At 39.4% G+C, this 19,898-nt stretch overlaps 1 protein-coding gene and 1 pseudogene across 1 annotated transcript; both read left to right on the top strand.

Moving 5' to 3' along the window:
• Positions 1-473: 473 nt before the first annotated feature.
• Positions 474-5,159, top strand: LOC119905884 (pleckstrin homology domain-containing family M member 2-like; the record flags this gene model as incomplete). Its single annotated transcript, XM_038723249.1, is given in 6 exon segments — positions 474-664; positions 1,599-1,664; positions 1,985-2,144; positions 2,731-2,910; positions 4,143-4,259; positions 4,453-5,159. Coding segments are annotated over 6 exon segments (852 nt in total), but the record flags the coding sequence as incomplete, so codon positions are not given.
• Positions 5,160-10,983: 5,824 nt separating this feature from the next.
• LOC119905835 lies at positions 10,984-19,850 on the top strand (annotated as a pseudogene).
• Positions 19,851-19,898: the final 48 nt, after the last annotated feature.

Genomic DNA, 19,898 nt, shown 5'->3' with positions numbered 1-19,898 from the left:
CTATCAGGTGATGAACCTCACCACAAATCCACGCAAGTTAATTTCAGCGCCTCTGATACAGTGCAGCTCACAGCTTCAGGTGGAGCAGAGAGGACAGACACAGAGCTACAGCTGGATCATCTTATTCTCCACTAATTTGCAGGAGAATAAATAATAACAATAATCTAGTTAGTAAAGCGAGTAAAGTTCAATTTTTGGCCTTTTGTTGTTTGTTTTTTAAAAATCCTTCTGAGATCCGGGGCTTTTCAAAAAACCCCAGGCTAATGACGACGCTGCTTACAGAGATGAAGCTGACTTACAGAAAGCTGAAAAGAAATCTCGAACACCAAAGTATGCTTCGGAAAGTGGTTAGCAGTAATGTAAAGTATACATGATTTGAAGTCAACTATGCAAACGCTGATTGCTAATGTTTGCTAATGTTGACTTTGAAGGAGTGGTCAACTAATGCTACTAATGCTTGCCTGTTTCTGCAGGTATCTGAAGTGTCTATCCAACTGTATTCACTGGTCCATTGGGAGGATCCAATGGACATGAATTTGTCACCCCAGGGCGGCCCTCCAAAGTCTGGAGTACCTTCCAGCACCAAGGAGGGGACTCTGCAGTACCGAGCTGGAACCACCTATCTGGGCAAAGAGCTGTGGAAAAGCTGCTACCTTGTCCTCAGGTAATGGGCAGGTTGTACAGATCATTACTCCTTGCAGCTGGTATGTTCCCTTAAATATACATCGGCTGGGTGTCGTACTGAATATCTCACATTAACCTTGCCAGCTTCCCAATACACATTGGGGGGGGGTCTCTCTTTATCACAAAAACACTGATGGGCATTCATGTTACTTCCCATTGTAATATTCATACATTTATTGAACATTGATTTATCTCTAGTTCCATTGTATTATCTTTAGGGATGGGATTATTATATTCAGGGACAGGATCCCCAGATAGGGCCCCTTGTAACCGATACCCGATCCAGCTATTTCAGTCAGTATCATTCGATATTGGTATCAGATCGGAACATATCTAATTAAATTATAGGAGTAATACCTGATAGAGCTATGGCAATGAGAAAGGCTTACATGCTCCACATCCTTTTATTGGTGGCAAAATAAATTATGACTTTATCTTGGCTCAAATCACTGCCACCTGCCCTATATCAGTGGCGTGACAGGTTAAATCAAGTGTACTCAATGGGGAAAATAATAGCAAAACTAAATATAATTGGTTAGTTTAGATTACCAATGTGATGAAGTGCTGTTCTTTTAAGGTATATTTATTTTTTGGAGGCTTCTCTATATCAGGCCGTGATTGGTGTTTTTTTGTTTGTTGTTTTGTATTTGTTTGCTGAACTTTATACACTGTAGTTTTTCTCTTTTATTTTCTGACATCTAACATATTGTAATCCTGAAAAAGCGAGTGAAATATATGAGGGGAAAAAAAAAATTGGAAGTGCCTTTTATTTTTTTGTAAAACAGTCCAGATTAATGCATTCTGTAAAGCTCAAAATGTATGCTATATATTATATTAAAAAATATTATATTTACGTAATTTAATGTCACACTTCTGATTAGGTGAATATAAATCGTTGTCCTCTTTTCTTGCAGCAATGGGATTCTGTACCTGTATGCAGCAAGATCTGATGTGACACCTCTGCAGTCAGTCACTATGGGGTAAGCTTCAGCTTGCTGAAAGATGGTCCATGTTGACATTTTGACTTGTCATAGTATGAAAAACACTTCCCACAAGTGTCCCAGTAAGCCATGGCAGGGTTCACAATACTAGGACCCTGAAACTGAAGCATCTAAATGGAATTCAATCTTTTAATAATTCACTCTGTCGACTACTGTGATATATCAGTGATGTCTTCAGGGAAAAAGGCCTATTAGACCGGAGATGGTTAACCTGTGGAGGCCTTTACTAAAAACAGTACTTTTAAGAAAATAATGTTCACTGATACATTTTCATGCTCTTTGTTATCATTTCCCAACAGAGGAGAGCACTGTGGAGGCTGCCGTCGCTCAAACAGCACAGAGCGTCCCCATGCCTTTCAAGTCATCCTGACAGAGCGGCCTCCGCTGGAGCTCAGTGCCAATGATGAGCAGGACATGGCTGACTGGATGCAGCTGCTCTGCCAGTCCGTCTCCAAAGGGGTAAGGAATTGCATAGCACACAAACCACATGTTTAGCAAACTTTTTTTTTTTTTTTACATTTCCAATATTGCATGCATCTCAACTTTTTAATAGATACAGGGGGACAATACTTGGTGTCACAGTCTGTCTGTTCATTAGTCCACACAAGGTTTACACAGTCCATAAAAAATGAAACTAAACTAAAACAATTCAGCTATGTATGTACAACACTATATACTTTGCACCAACCAGTCACATGTACTGTCAATACTGTCAATGTACAACATGCTGAATTAGAACAAACACTTTGTGATATCCCACATACTGTTGTGTTTAATCTTAAGTGGAGAAACTCTTCAGTGAAGTTAGATTGGCTTTCCTCACAGCTTTTTAACAAGAAGTGACCATACATAAACACCCTTGACAAATAATCCCTGTAGCATGCTAAGCTGGCTGTACAGACTGAAAAAGTGAATTGTTAGGACAGCTGCTGATGTACATCGTATGCAAGAGACGTATGTTCTCTTAATACAAAATGTCAGTATGGATTAATAGATAAGCCCTGATTATATTGGTAAGGATTAATCTACAACTCCTTACCTGCAGGTCATCCCTCAGGGTGTGGCCCCCACTCCATGTATCCCCTGTTGCCTGGTGATGACCGACGAGAAGCTGCTTACTTGCCATCAGGACTGTCAGACCAGCTTCTTCCGTTCGTTGGGCAGTGCAGACATCTGCGACATCACTGCTGTCAGCCTGGAGGCCGACAAGGAGTACTGTGTCATTGTAAGTGACCATCTGTTTAACCCCTCTTGGACTCCTATTACACTTTAATTCATTATTTTATGTATTTGTGTGCATCTACATATACCCACAGTTTTAATGTATTAACTATGGAATTAAGTTAAGTTTTCAGGAGTGTCCTTCACTCAGGTTAAAAAAATTTCCTGTGTGATGTTTTTTAAGCTAGATGCTAAAAGTCACGAATGATCTCTGCAAAACAATTTGTGATGCAGATGAAGTGCTGAGTTAATAAAACTGAATTATAAATATAAGAAAGCACCAGTTCCATCATGGCATCCTAATGTAAATAATAATATTAATAATACATTTTTATTTAAACAAATTTAAACCGTCTGTGGTGTCCTCAGGAGGTCAGGGAGAGCATTCCACAGAAGTGTGAATCATACCAGGCCAGTTGCAAAGAATCATCTGTCGTCCGGTTGGCCAATAATTTAGGTTCCGAGTAGCACGCCACAAAGCTTGTGCAATCCTGTTTTTACGATCTTAGAAATATATCAAAAATACGATCAATTTTAACTTTTAAGGACGCTAAGACCATTTAACATGCCTTTTATATCATCTCGACTGGATTATTGCAACAGACCTTTTATTACCCAAAAATCTATTAATTGACTCCAGACTGTCCAGAACTCAGCTGCCAGGCTTTTGACCAGAACAAAGAAATATAATCACATCACCTGTGTTTTAGCTTCATGACACTGGCTCCTAGTATGTCTTAGAATAGACTTTATTGATTACTTCTTCGTCGCCTCTCTCCTTGTCATATCTCTGACCTTTTAGTCCTAAATGCACCCACACATACTTTGAGATCCTCGGGCAGAGGTCTGTTGTCTGTTCCAGAGTCTCAACCGAAAACTAAAAGGGACAAAGCATTTGCTGTCAGGGCCCTGTTCATTTATACCAAACAAACTGTACTAGCTTACTAGCCTGATGCGTCTAGGAAATAGTTAAACTCTAGTTACATTTTGTCATTTATCAAGTATCTTCCACCATAACATTTTCTCTTTTGCTTTGTAACAAATAATCACACACAGACAGAACCAGAGGAATTTGTTTTCTAGTTTAATTTAGATTTTACATTCCATCATATACATATATATATATATATATATATATATATATATGAAGTATGTTGTACTGCTATAATTATCTTATGTTTAGGACCTTTAATGTAAGCCTTCACTCTTTGCTTTTTCTGATTTTTGCCTCTGTAGGAGTTTGCAGCAGATCGGACACAGTTCCTTCCTCCATGGGTCTTGTACTTTAGCGGGTATGGAGAGAGACATCGACTGCTGGAAGCATTAAACAACACATGGAAGGCCATTTACCAGGTGGGAAGAGAAACTGTTGGTTTTTTTTTTTGTTTCTCAGTGAGATCACGTTGTTCATTACAGTTTTGTATGACAGTTATCAGTTAATATTGTAATATTGCAACACTTGCTGTCCCAAAATTCGTCATCGAAAACTTAAATCCGCTGGCCATCCATCTGTTTGAACTCTCTCGTATGTCGTCACTATACACAGGTTGACCTTCCCCACAGAGATGTGTCAGATCCGTCTGTGCAGAAGCGTTGTGGTGAGGCACTCGCCCTGATGAGCAGCGCCTGGCAGAGGGCAGACAGTCTGGCGCGAGGCAGAGCCCAGCGTGAACCCTGGTGCTGACGAACGCACACATACACTTACCTGTGGGTAACCACGGAGACAGACTGATAGTTTAACAGTCTGATATAAGTCTAGGATAGATTTAACTCTTACATTACAGTCTGTGTCACTGCAAACTGTTCTGTGTTCTGAAAGACTGAGAGAAACCAATTCGGTGTGGTTATTGGTTGCTTAAGCTTGCGATGCACCACTGATTGACTGATGAAATGTTTCTATCAGAGAAACTTCCTGCAGAAGAAGCAATGTATATGGCACATCGCATCGCAATGATGCAACAGTAAGACGTTGAAATGAAATTATGAAATGAAATTATATGAACGAGCCTCTGGCAGTCCATTACAACAGGTTTGATTTGATGCTGGTAATACATTTCCGTAATTCCTTTATTTGAAGTTTTTCCGAGATAACAGCAGTGCAGCACAAATCTGCTGAATCAAGGAACAGTCTCGTGTCACATGATGTGATATTTTTTTACTCTCTGGATGGAAAAAGCTCTGTAGGAAATGGTAAAGGATTTTTTGATGGATAAGTGGACAACGCACATACACTAGTTGTGTCATGGGGGGGGGGCATCAATATAAATCCTGCTGAGTTTAGTTCAAGTTTTGTCTCCACCAAGTAAACATCATACAGTTGTCTTTAGAGGTGAATCGACCTTAAAATCAACACTGATATAGAAATGTTCTCTTCTAAGCCTTGGCTTTGAGATATGGACAGCACGGAAAATGACATCAATCTGGATGGTCCTTGTGATATATCAAGAAAGCTATAAATGAAGGGACAGTTGCTGCTTGTTTGCATCATGGAACAGTCCCTGTGACTCCTTGCTTACTAACAGTTAGTGTGCAACAATTATAGTGCAAATGTACAGCGCTGCACAGTAATGCATAATCACTGATGGTGTGTCTGTGTGTGTGTCTTATATTCAGCTTGAGAGAATGAGGACATGAAGAATATCTGGATATTTAACACTTGGCATTGTTACATGACATGCTTATGCCTGTCGTCTATCTGAGATCTTGCCTATTTAAATGTTGCTCTCAGATAAAAAACCTATCAGGAAATGCAACAGACATGCCTTTTTCTCCGCTCTGTAGATATGAGTGGAGGCTTCCATGCAGACTTGCACATTGTTAGTGTTATTTTTTATTTTTTTAATGGTTCCAGTCATGGTTTTGTGTTAACTTCATAACATGTTTTATTTCCATTTTAGAGAAAATGGGAACAGTTGTTACTAAATTATTCCATTGAGTGGTAACATTTTAATGGTATTGACTTTGCTACTTCTCCTTTATTGTAGGTAAGTATAGAGTAAGAATTGTAGTCCATGTCAAAAATCCTTTGCGGACTGACTGCTAAAAGTTCTTGTGGCTTGTCATTTTTATTTTGCGTCAGTGTTTGGTACTGTACAGTACACTAAGATCTGGCCACTCCACTAAATAACAACATCCCTTTCTGCACTTTTAGTGGTGTAGGACAATGTTGGAGGTTCCTCGTAAGTTCCTTAAATAGCCTTTCAACTTAGAGCAAGTGTAGCATCTGTTAAATGTTCAAGCTTTACTTGTAAAGGAATAAGAACTACAAGGCCCTAAACCAAACCCTTTTATTTTCCCTACAAATCATATTCAGTAGATGGAAGTGCGTGTGTTACAATCTGTCCGTACTAGAGTAATGCTGCTCTGTCATTTAGCGTGTGTGACTGCTTTCATTGCAAGGCTGAGATAAGTGTGAGACTTACTTTGCAATGACAATGTTGCCTTTTTCACAACCTTGACTGAACTGGACAAAATGGCCAATTCGTTTAACTAAAGCACTATTTTTCCTGTTTGTAGTTGCCTTACACTGTAAAAATAGGTTGACTACACTGGGACACTTTAAACAATTATCTTAGTTAAAATTGTGGTTCTGATTTCTTTTGATAGAGAGGTCGAATATTTGCTTGATGTAGGGCTGGGTATTGATCCTAGAAGTGATCTCTCTGAGTAGAGACATAATGGTGTTCATATTGAATGTTGGCACAGAATTGTTGCTTATTGTCATCTGATTATTCTCTGATCAGATATAGTTTAATTGCTTTTGAAAACCCGGCAGGTTTTTGTAGAGAGTAAGGTATTGAAAGAATACAGTTTGGGTATTTTTACCAAAACTTGGGTACTGGGGTAAGCACCAGTATGGAAAAACCTTCAAATGATGCCCAGCCCTACTCATATGTCACTTAGGTATGTTTGTATGAAATCTTTCTCAGTCACATTGTTTAATGTCAGCATTAATCAGTGTTTTAAGCCTTTCTAAGTGCCACTCGGTCTCACTCATCTTCTGCTCTGTTACAAAGAAAATCTAATCTCAGGTGAAAAAGGTACGTCACATCCAAAACCTTAAGACTCACCGTGTGTTTTTATTGCTGCTGTTTTGTCTAATTACATCTTTTTTAGTTCCCCTTTTTTATTTTGGTTCCTCCCATGTCCCATACAGCATTATGAAGTCACTATACGCACACAGAGAAGGTTGGAGTGATATTAAATGTTGAAAAAGGTTTTACGTAAGTCGTTTAATAATTCACTGGGCTCCAAATTAGGATTGGTGGGCCGTGAATCCGCTCCCCCAGTAGATTATTTAAGGACATTCTGATCTAATAGTTGGACTTACTTGCCATGTTTGCTGGATTATCAATTAAAAAATGTACTGCTTTGAGTTGTGGCACATGAAGTGTATATAAAGAAAAGGTTGAAGTTAGTGTTTGAGCAGTGTTTTGAATGTGGGACATTGCTGGCCAATGATGGATGACATCTTCTAAGTGATGCATTGTGAAGAAGTGCTTCTTGGTTTTGTTCATAAACGTATGCATGTAACATTTGTATTATGTTTAGTGTTTGTTTTTTTTTCCAATTGTAAATAGAGCACTAAGCAAATATACTGTACATTCACACATAAAGACTTGCATGTTCAGAAGGTTTTATACTGTTCATAATTGTAATGACTGTACAAATAAACCTTTGTGATTGAACAGTGTAAATGAATAAACTGAAATGAAACCTTGGTGGTGGTGTATGTGCAACATGTACCAGTACCTCTGCTTTTGACATATGCATCTCTGTCGTAGGTTGAACCAGTTAAGTGCTGTGCATTGAAAAGAGAGGGGGGGGGGGGGGGGTCATGTTATAGCAGGGACAGAAAATTCACAGGTAAGAGAGCAGTTGGACAAAAGAAAGTCTACATTGCATACTGTACTTTTTCCTGAAATCCCTTGTGCAGAGCATGTCAAAGTATGTTTGTCAGCACAAAAACTGCACACAAAAAAATGGTTAAATAAAAGATAAGCGTGGGCCATGTTCTATGCTGTGCTCTTTCAGAGATGTTCGAGATGTTTTACCAATGTTGCAGTTCCCCCCAGACACCTGTAGAGGTCTTCTTATACCTATTATTAACAAGAATGTGGCCTACCTAATGTATTTTACACAACAAATAGGTAATAAGTAATTTATAAACACAACCTTTTATAGAGACTTACTTTTAGCTTTCTCATCACATGACTAAAGGTACTAATGCAAAAATCTGATCTGAGACTGTGTTTCATGGTTTGGTCAAATTTCAGGCAAAAGTGTGCTTCCAACAGTTTGGGGAGGCGATCTCCTGTTTCAGCATAACAACCCGAGTGCACAACTCCAGGTCTATAAAGTAATTGTTATCATTTTTTGTGGGAAGACTTGGAAAAAGACATGAATGTAATGATCTAGTGTCAACCATGTAGTGTATTTATCAATTGGACAGTTGCTCAGCACCATATTCTTGAGTGAACCACCCTGTTATGTATTTATTTTAGTCATATTTCCAGTTGCAGCTACCCAGCACAACCTCTGTGTTCTACCCCAGTGAGAAGCTCCATCACAGCATTTAGGGAAGTGTTTTGCTAAAAGGCTTGTTGACTTGAGATTTTAGGGCTTTCTTTTCAGCCCTATTTTATTTTGCAATATGGAAAATGCTGAACTTAATCTATCTTAATCTACTCCAAGTCTTTTTTCCTAATTTTGGTGAAGCAAAATCAGTCTCACTTGTCTCAGCTGACTCAACTGTCTTATTTGCATCTTATAAATGCCACAGATATTATAAATGCTCATAAATGAATACATTGAGAATATAGATCCCTTTGCAGCTATAATGATTTCATAGTGCAAAGAAGACAAGACAACATACCAACACAGCTTATTTTTCTGTAGTTGCTAGGGCAACAAGTTACCACAGGTCTATATCAGATACTTTTTTTTTTACCAGCATAATTATGTCACCTTGGGTGTACTGTTACCATGGTTTCAACAAGCCATAAACTCTTCTCCCTGTCTGTATTGTTTTCTCTGCACCCAACAATACAGAACCAGATCAAAGAGGATTATAGGAAAGTGTGTTTTCACTCATTATGATGGGGGTTTAAAGAGTTTCAAGAGCTTAGAGAGGAAGGGAGGAAAAGACATCAATCCCCTGCGAGAATGGAAATTTAGGAAGATAATATAGCAGGAGGCATACGCAGACTGAAAGTTAACAGGCGATGAGATGATCAATCAGCATGCAGGGAACTGAGCGCAACCCAAGAACAGAGGGATGTCACTAGACACTGTGTAAAATTGATATCAGTGACGCAGTACTTACAGAAAACTGTGCTGAGGGTGCCAGGCCTATTGTAAGTAGAGACAGCATGTAGTCGATGGAAAGTTTTGGATGACTCAGCAAGGGGTAGAAAAATGAAGTCAAGGAAGAGAAACACTCTCAGGTCAAGAAGATAAGTCAAATAGTGTGGTTGTGTATCTTGGGAGTAACTTCTCAAAGACAATCCAACCACTGCCAGTATTCAGTCCGCCCTCCAAAATGTAAGTGTTGCTTTGAATTAACACCATCCTGATGATTCTGTGTTTCTTAAAGCATTGGCCAATACAAAAAGGAAGATTATTGGCCATTATTAGTGCTCCTTTCTCAGTGATCATTATGTAACGCCTGTTAATGTCTAATCACTGCAAAGTCTCACTGTGTTTATTAAACCCATCTGTAGAGTCACCACATTCACAGAAACAGGCCCCCTCCAAAATAAAAGTGATTTAAGACTAGTTGCACTGAACATGAAGAAGTGGAAAGGGCAGGATATTATTTTCTATAAGAATACATTTAATTCAGTGGCAGGATTTATGTTCAAAAATCGAAGTAGCAGAGGCCAGAATATCCTGATTTGTTGTCTCTAGCTTGGATCAAGCTCCAAAAACACTGGATCCTTCCCCATAATGCAACTTGATCCATCTTTCATTAGACTCTCCCTGCCCACATTCAAACTCTATTCCCCTAATTTTACATGCAGGCATTCCACTAAAAAGCCACTCTGAGATAACTGATGACATTATTTTGTGTAAAATGGGTGAGTGAGTGAGCGCCCCTTTAATTTGGCAACATAACTTATTTTTTGGAAAATGGGTTTGTTTTGACCGAGAGAGTCATGTTTAAAGATTTCAGTTATTACTGTTAATAGTTTGTGTTTATAGTGCTATAGAATGGATTTGCCCACCCAAGAGTTTTTTCAAGTAGATGTTGAACCCTGCATTGATGCACAGTTGAATGGAATAATCGGTCCCATAATTGGTTGTTGTTGGTGAATGCAGTGCTGTTTTGCGGTGAACTTACTTCTACTAATTAAATAGTACTGGTGTTCAAACCCCCGCGACCCTGTATGCAGGATAAGCGTTGACGATGGATGGATGGATGGAGTTCAAACCATGTTCTGCTTTGCCTTTCATTTTCTCTGCTCTGCAGGGTTGTTGTTTTTTTTGCAATCTTATCACCTCACTGGACGTTAGCCCAACACCTACCTGCTTCCTCCTTCTGTCTCCCTTTTCCACCTCTTTACTAAGCTGTTCATCCACGTCTTACATCCAGCTTTATTTTGGCTGCAGCAATGCAGAAAAGGAGGAGTGGTGTTAGGGGGAAAAAAGGTTGTCAGATTAGAGGACCTTTGAATATTGGCCAGTCAGCATTTTACGTATTTATAGTGTGCACATCCCTAGTCTTGGGCCTGTGATGATGCAGATCAAGAAATAAAGCTTAGATGGGTGGCGCTTCTCTTCTAGTGCTGTTAATAATTTATGTTAATTGTGTGAGTACATTTCAAAACGAATGAAATGAAATGTGCGAAACATTTTGCACAGTACAGATGAGAGACTAACTATTAACATCAAAGAGGCGATCCCCCCCCCCACCACCACCACCACACACACACACACACACACACACACACTTAGACTAGAGAGAGTTCTGACTTTATTCTCTTATTCTCTGCTGCTGACTGACTATTACATTATTAATGAAGTGGGGATGTGCGCTGTACTGTATGTCCTAAAGTACATGTCGTCTGCTGAAATGCAGCAGAGTGCCAGCTGCTGCCTGCGTGCTAGGTCCATTACGGTAATTCTCAGCTATCTAACAGTGGAGCAGAGGATCTTAACGGATGCAGATATAGAGAAGAAGGTGAGGACAAGGGAAGCACAGCTTGCTGCAAATCCAGACTGTAGCAGCAGCCTCATTTTTGCAACAACAGGTAAAATATCGAGGTTTTTTTTTCTCTTTTCAGTATCTCTTTAAAGCATGTGTCTAGGTGTGAGATTTGTTTTCTTCTGCAGTACAATTTTATGTGAATGCTCCGTATTTGTGCCCAGTCACAGGACCTGTCATCCTCATGTTGAGGAAGGGCTCAGAGCTGCTGAAGGGAGACAGGGAGGTTCTCCTGGATCTGGACTATGGGGGTGAACCATCAACCACAGACAGCTACGGGAGTCTGCAGAACGGGAGCTTCATCCCGTCAAGATATGTAAGCACTATTTAACTTCTTTTCCTACAATGCTGCAGTATGTTTTCCTTTAATATAGAATCAGAAACATAATAACTGCACATTCACACAGCAGCCATTACACTACTGCTTTGCTCATCCCTTCACACCTCACTGACTTCTCTGAGATTTTGCAGTGAATCTGATACTCGCAGGAGCACAATATGGTACGGGTACTATATGTCACTGGGAAAATCAAAATGTCTGAAATGGTGAAACGTGGCTTTACTGCACTGAAAGATTGTTCTCAACCATACTGTAAATAGCTCAACTACCATTTTCTTTCTGGACTTATTATTGCAAAGTGGAGGCTTTTATGAGGCTGTTAAATGTCACAGGATTTTACTGTTAAATCTCATCAAAAGGAAATTAACTGTTCACATAAAGGGTTTACATGTGAGCAGAAAATAGTTTGTGTTTGCCTGTAGCTCTCGCAGCTTTTAATTAATGAACAGATTTTCTCTCTTTGGATGCTTTTAGCTTTCAGCTGCAGCTGCTGACGAAGACATAGATGATGATGATCCCATTTATATTCACTGTGATACAAGAAGTAACCAGCCAGTCCCACAGCTGGGGAATTACTTTAGAGACGGAAAGACCAAAATCGGTAGGCAGCATCAGCAGCTCGCTTTACATTAGCTCTCTGATGGATGGATGGAGTCAGTCCTTCATTTAACTTTTTGGACCTTTATGGTTAATCTGGGTTTAGACTTTGTACTGGTGTGGGAAGTTCGCTCGCGGAGGAAACGGCGAGGGAAGGGGAAGAGAGAAGTGACCAGTGAGGAGGGGGAAGCTGTGCCCACTGAGGAGAACAGCAGGTCTGAACGAAGGAAGGCACAGCTGGCACAGTGGAGGGAGAAGTTTGTTCAGAATCTGGAAAGTGCTGGATTGCTTATGGAAAAGGTACTGTAGATAAGATTAAAGATTATTAATCTTTTATTTATTATTTAACTCCTTAATCTGCTCATTATTTTTGTCGACGCATTAACAAGCATAACAACTTCTCCACGTTGCCTCTCTTCTCTTTAGGAAGAAACTGCGAATGAGAAGAAAACAATACATTTTCTGAAACTTAGCGCTCCTTGGGATGTGTTGGTGTATTATGCTGAGGAACTCTGTGTGAGAGCTCCATTACAGGTTAGTGCTGCTGTTTATAACTGAAAATGTCACATTATAGTTATAGTACTTAAGATTTTAATTGATGGCAGTGTCAGTCTGTTAGTTGGTCAGTCCAGACTTAAATATCTCAACAAGCATTGGATGGAATGCTAGGGAATTTGTACCGACATTAAAGGATTCAAGGTGTTTTATTTGTCGTTATACAACACGATTGCACAATGACAGCAGTTGTTGCCCTCTCCACGCCACACACACAAAAACTGTATGAACAGATATTTTAATTTTTTAAATATAATAGAATTCAAACAATAAATGTATGTGTGTGTGTGTGTGTGTGTGTGTGTGTGTGTGTGTGTGTGTGTACGTATAGTTACTAACAAATTGCGTGGCTTCCGAGTATGCAGCACTTCACTGCACTAAATGGCAGCACTTACTGTATAATCAGAACTTTAATCTTCATAACCCTGTAAAGAACATTGTGGTGTATTTTATATTGTGTGTATTGTATATTTAATATATTGTTTTATTGTGTAGTTGTTTTGCACATTGACCTGCCGGGGACAACAGATTAGAAATAGCCTTCAGGCTAATTCTGGCATATCCACATTGCTGTAAAGCAAATATGTTCATTATATGCACTGTCCCTTTTAAATAAATAAATACATTTAAAAAATCTAGTGCAACCTAGACAAAATTTCCGCGTACCCTGTGAAATATCTCAACACCTACAAGATGAACTGCCACAATGCCAACATTTTGTACAGACTTCATGGACAGACTAAACTAACATGGTAAACACATTATATATGGCACGTTGTACCTGCTAAACATCAGCATGGTAGCACTGTGAGCATGTTAGCATTTTACTCAAAGCACTGTTGTACAACCTCATGGAGCTGCTAGCATGGCTGTAGACTCTTTATTATTACATTAAACCCCAGTCATCCCATTTCCTAAGCGGGATTCAGATGTGTAACCACACACAAAGGATCCACAGGAAAATGCAAAAAAGAAACATTTTAAGGGTTGTAACTTAAGGAGGATAAAACATTCCTCATACTGAATTAATGTGTGTTTGGCTTCCAGGCACAGCCAAATCTGGACTTGAACACATCTGCTCGGCTGCTGAGTAGACTATGCATACCTAATGTAATGATAGAATCAGTGCCAAACAGGCCGTTGGACTATTACACATGTGCCTTTCGCAAGTCAAAAATGAACAGGTGAGTTCTAACAAGTTCTCAACGAAAGTAAATATTACGATCAGTTAACATTATATCACAGTTTATTAAAGTGTCTTTCCTCTACAGGTTCCTTGGTTGTGACAACCATGAAACCTACTTCACTAATACACAAAGACACCGTATTGTGAGTAACAGAAATTCCTCTACATCCTGTACATGTACTCAGTGAAATTATTTTCTCAAGGAGTTTGTGTATTATTTCAGGTATATGAGATTCTTGCCAGGACAGTGTATGGCAAAAGAAAAGGGCAGAGGTTGGTGTGGACAGACTGGTGAATGAAGGGGTATACGCAGCAGCTTTTCCCCTGCACGAGGTCAGATATTATTGATCTGCAATTTATCTGATTTTGCACAGAAGTTGTTTTTCCTCAATCAACGTTTTTTTTTTTACAGGGCCCATTTAAGCTTCCGAGTTACGAGATTCGCCCAGACGAGCTGAATCAGAGGCAGATCCTTTACCACTACTGGGCCCGCTGGTTCAAATGGTACAAGTACCAACCACTGGACCACATCAGGGACTACTTTGGAGAAAAGATTGCCCTCTACTTTGCCTGGCTGGGTAAATGTAATTTCTTGTTCAGACATGTTAGGCACAGACACATATTCAAACCCCCTCTAGATTCTCATGTGAATATAAGCACAAATAATAACACAAATAATTGAATGCATATGTATTAATCAACTTTGCTGTGGCACACTTTAACCTTCAATGAAGCCGGCAGTTCTTTTAACAAGTTGAATACCTGTAGGTTCCAGACCTCTGAATCATCATCCACATTCTCAAATAATGAATGAAGGGAAACGAAATACCAATTATCATACTAAGTCACCTATGTATATTCAAGCTATTACAAGAAATTTGAGGATAAATGCATCTGGTCCCATAAATGGTTTGTCAAATTCCTGAAGAAAACTACATTTGACAAAGGAACATTTAATCAGAATCAGAAATACTTTATTGATCCCCGAGGGGAAATTCTTGAGCAGACATATAAAAAGGGAAGGGGACATTATTTCTCTTCATTTGGAGCAGTGGGCTGCCATCGTACAGGGAGCAGTTCAGGGTTCAGGGCCTTGCTCAGGGGACACCTTCGGCATTGGTTCGTGCTAGACTCAATCCGGAGACCCACCGGTTTCCAAGCCAAGTCCTAACAGGCTGAGCTAATGCCGCCTACAACAATTTGATTTAATTCAACAACCGTGAAATGAGTAGTTTTACACAAAAAATGCAACTCAAGGTCAATGTACTAGCATGTAGTCATATATGATAAAGACCAGGAGGTATAGTTGAAAGGTTTGGGAAAAAAAGTCTTTTAATGTACTTATCCTACAAGACTCCCTCATAAATACCTGGAGCTAATGTTATATGCCCAGAAGTGGGTATTTAGCTTTGGAAGTAAAATCCATTATGTCTGAACAAAGAGAAGAGTGAAGCATGCATAACATCTAACTTTAACAGTAGAAAATGTAAGGAAAAGCTTGAGACAATAAAACTTTCATCCTGAACATCTGTGACGCCAACAAACTCTTAAACAGCATTAAACAACAGTGCTGCAATGTAATTGCACAACCCCCCCTCCCCTGCCCCCGCCTAATGGAGCTTTATGTCTGCAGGTTTCTACACAGCCTGGCTACTACCAGCGGCTATAGTTGGAACCCTGGTCTTTGTGTCTGGAGTCATGTCCATGAGTACCAACACACCAGCGTGAGTCCACACACAACACAGGAAATACATGTTTATTTGCATAACACAAGATAAATGAGGAGCAAAATGTGTACAGTACATTATGACACACATTTTAAGTGTATCCAGTTATATTAGTCAATTCTTCAAGGGGTATTCATACATATCATTATGTAATGATTTTGATTTTGCCGAATTGACTGATCATTCCCACTATGTAACTGAAAAAGAAACAACGCAATCTTAAAATTGGACTTTATAAGCATTATTAGCAATAAGACATACCCTGGCTCCAAGATAGTCAGAGGTTTTGCTGCTATAATCTTACCCGGTCTGGAATGACCAGTAGCTTAAGGTGGATAATATTAGTAACTGAATGTCAGTTACTGTGTCACTTTGTTGTCTTTGTAACTCCGCAGTGCTGCTGTTATGTTTTGGTAATGACATCAAAGTTCCATTAACGTGTCATCACGAAAAGTATTTGATCTATTTCTTGGTGAACAGCAGCTGGGCGCAATGACTTCCCGGAGTCACAGTAAGGTCGCCAGGTTTGGTACCATTGTGCCTATACAGAGACCTATACCAAAACATGTGCCTGCAGACCATATCTGGCATCCAGTTTTTGACCAGGGGTCTCATTTATAAAACTTTACGTAGAAAATACTCCTAAAGATTGAGAACATTCAAAACACAGGAAGTGAGTACTCACAAAATATTCTGATTTAATACACCCATTTCCCTTTATAAATCACAATCAACATGAAATGTGGCTAATGTGAGCAAGCTCCTTGTCCGACCCTTTAAACGCCCATAGTTGCCCATAAATGGTCAGTGATACGCCCCTCATTAATATTAATACGTACTGACTGCATCAAGAAAAGGAGGGAAAATTGTGACAGAACAGCTTCAAAAAGAAATTTAACCCAGTGTGACACTGACGTTCATTTTGGTGAAGCTGAAGCATGTTGTTTGGTGGGTACAACGCGCACTTACACGCAACGCTTGTGCACCGGAGGAAAGGGGGGCACCAGAGCTCCACGCCTTTATAACCGATCTGCGGGGAAAGGGCATCCCTCCTGAGTAGTGTCAGAGGTGGAGGACACACTGGATGACACAGTACATAATTTGGATTCCCTCATTTGAAAAGAGAGTAAACCAAATCATTCCACTTTAAACATTTATTTAGTCACAAACACTCCACTCACTCAACGAGGCTGCTGTTGAGTTAAAAGAAATATGACTGGTTTTATGTGTAATAAACGGCACACTGAAATCAATCAAACGGGTGTGTTTATTCAGAAAGGCATCTGTTTGCATCTGTTTGGCAAATTAATGATATTATTAAATTATGTTAAGTTTTATTGGCCTATAATGGCTCAGCAGTAATATTTCGATTTTAATAGTATCCATTTCAAACGTTTCATCCTTCTGCCATGTGAGTCGCCGTTTCTCATTTCTCCAGTTTATGTGTGTACGCATGGCTCAGAGTTTGCGCGGAGGACCGCACATTCTCCCGTCAAGTTTGTTTTTTATAGATCACAACCTTTACGTGGGAAGTGGGGTACCCACGTTTCCATCCCTGTTTTGTATGTACGCACCGTTTATAAATGAGGCCCCTGCACTTGTGTTTTGAACAACATGTAAAGAGAGTTGTTCAGCTATGTTTTTATCGTTTGATAATTATAGCCAAGTTTAAGTTTTTATTTCACCACAGATCTGGAGAAACTCATCCATACTTACATAAACCCTGCATTGAAAGATGCTATACAAATAAAGATATTATTTTAAATTAAATTAAATTATTTTAAGCAAGCACAGTTTGAGACACTAATATACCAAAGCATCAAAGCACAGCAGTCTGTTCTGCATAAAAACAAACCCCATAATTATACAATCCACATGGGAATGTCTGTTCCCAATACATTATACATTATACAGTGGGTTCTACTCTGCCTACACAGTACTGTGGAATAACTTAAGCAGTAAGTGTACCTTAAAGTGCTTGCACCCTAATATTGCCTTACCAATTGTTTTGTGTTTAACATTCTGTTTCTAGAGCATTCTATTGGATTCAGTGACAGAAAATTCATTCCGCTATAAAGTAACAAGAGAGGTTAGAGAAAATAGAAGATAAGTCTATATCTCAGGACAGGAAACAACCAAATGTCTCAGGATCATGAGGTTCATTTGTCATCTATTGATTAGTGGACAATGGATGTACAGTTTGTGGCGACAATAAACTGCAGCCGTCTCATGTGCTAATGGACAATTAGTACTGAATAATCTCCCCATTACATAAATAAGTAAGATTTCTCAGTGAGTCTTGGCTTTATTTGTGCAGCAGATCCCATGTGTAGTCATGGTTTCAGTAACTCGCTGAATAACTCTAATAAGCCAACGTGCAGTAGCTCTGTTCCCTGGCTGCAAGCTTGGAGACTTGATTTCACCAGCTTTTATTTTTCTATTTTCTCACTCAATCAATATATCCTGGATAGTGTGTGTACAAAATCAATTACCGTTATTTCACTCAAACCTTTAGCTCTTACTATAATAACAATGAGCACATGTGATTAAGGCCAAAAATCTCTATTTCTGTCAAATTTGCTTGCCCACTCCATACATCAAAATCTGAAAAGCAGTCCTGTTTGAAAGCTTTAAAACGTGTTTTCTCAGTTGTAAATAATCTGTCTCTTTCAACAGCAAGGAAATCTGTAACAGCGGAGCGGGTTATCTGATGTGTCCTCTCTGTAATACATGCAAGGCCTGGAACATGTCTGAAATCTGCACCATGGCCAAGGTAATGAACATTTCACTGGTAAACAACCCAGTGTATTATCATATTGCAAATATACTTAACGTTGATATTTGTTTCAAAAGGTATATACTGTATCTTTTTGCATTGCAGTTGGGCTACTTATTTGACCACCCAGGTACCGTCCTCTTCAGTGTTTTCATGTCTTTCTGGGCTGTAACCTTCCTGGAGTACTGGAAGCGAAAGATGGCCACCCTGGCCCATCACTGGGACTGCATGGACTTCCACGAAGAAGAGGTCTCACAATCAAAAAAATTGTTTGCTTGCTTTAAGTAGAATATGACCATACTTTTCTTCTATATTTTATGGTTCATCGGTATATCATAATTAAGAGGCTAGCAATCCCAAAAAAGTCCAACTGTAGACCTCGTGCTTGGAGACCCCAGGTCTGCAAGCCCATGGGAAGAGAGTGAGGTCCCCCAGATGTGAGGTGTATCCCCAGAGATCAGGTGTGTGACTTTAATGGACACAAGGGCCATTCCCAACAGCTAGTTAAGTATTATTTCTTGCAGTTTTTTGTGTTAAAGACACACTAAATTAGCTAAATCAACACAAGGATAACATGGTTGACTGTACCCACCCCAGCAACAGCCTGCTGCTGTCTGGCAAGAAGTCTTACCACCAGACTACAGAGCAGCTTCCTCCCCCAGGCTGTGAGACTCCTAAAATTGTCATCAGGACCATGCAAAATAGTTTATTTCTAGAAATAATTTATAATATTTGTACCTAAAATTTTCTAGTTGAGCATAAAGGGAACTACAAACTTCATCTCATTATACAGTCCTGTTGTAAAATAACAAAGTTACCTTGTAAAGAGCAGGCGATGTTAGACTGTTGGGCAAGGTAGTATTAGTCCAGGCCAGGATATAAATAATAAAATACAACATACATCATAAAACCTCTTTTGTGTAGTTAAAATTTGAGTCTAGCGTTCCTTAACACTTAATGCTGAAAGAAATTGCAATACGGTAACAGTATTGCAATTGTTAAACACAACATCACAATTTAATCTTTAACAGCACCAAGCCAGCTAATGTTTAATGTTAGAATTAAGTTGGTTCCTAGTTCCGCATGCCCCCTGCCCCCGACCCCCCCCGAATTTACCATATTTTACACAGAAGTTACTAAACTATTACGTTATGATCCTGAGCAACCCCTTATTCCTCTGATATGCAACACACCTCTGGTGAACACATTTTCTACCCATTGGTCCGCAGCTGGACCGTTCACAGCTATGTCATCAATGTATTCCCTCAGGAGCGTCCTCGTCCAGAGTTTGCCGCCATGGCCCCGACAATGGAGGAAAACCCGGTGACTGGCGTCAAAGAGCCCTATTTTCCAGAGAAGACCAGGTTGTCCCGCATGTTCACTGGCTCCATGGTCATCATTATGATGGTGAGACACTATGTAAAAGTGTTTAGAGACAGATTTTGAATTTCAGGAGTGTGCATTTAGCATTACTGTAAATAAAGTATTTGGGGTAATAGAACAATATTTCCTTGTGTTCATTTTTGGACCTTTATACCTTTTTTATCGCAGGGATAGAACGATATATTTGTTTGCTGGTATCAGCCGTTATTTAGCTAGTTAATG

This window comes from Micropterus salmoides, unplaced genomic scaffold, assembly GCF_014851395.1.
Source record: "Micropterus salmoides isolate LMB-PRFRI ecotype aquatic unplaced genomic scaffold, ASM1485139v1 Ms_hic_scaffold_16, whole genome shotgun sequence".
Lineage (NCBI taxonomy): Eukaryota > Metazoa > Chordata > Actinopteri > Centrarchiformes > Centrarchidae > Micropterus > Micropterus salmoides.
This window is presented reverse-complemented; position numbering and strand designations above follow the sequence as displayed.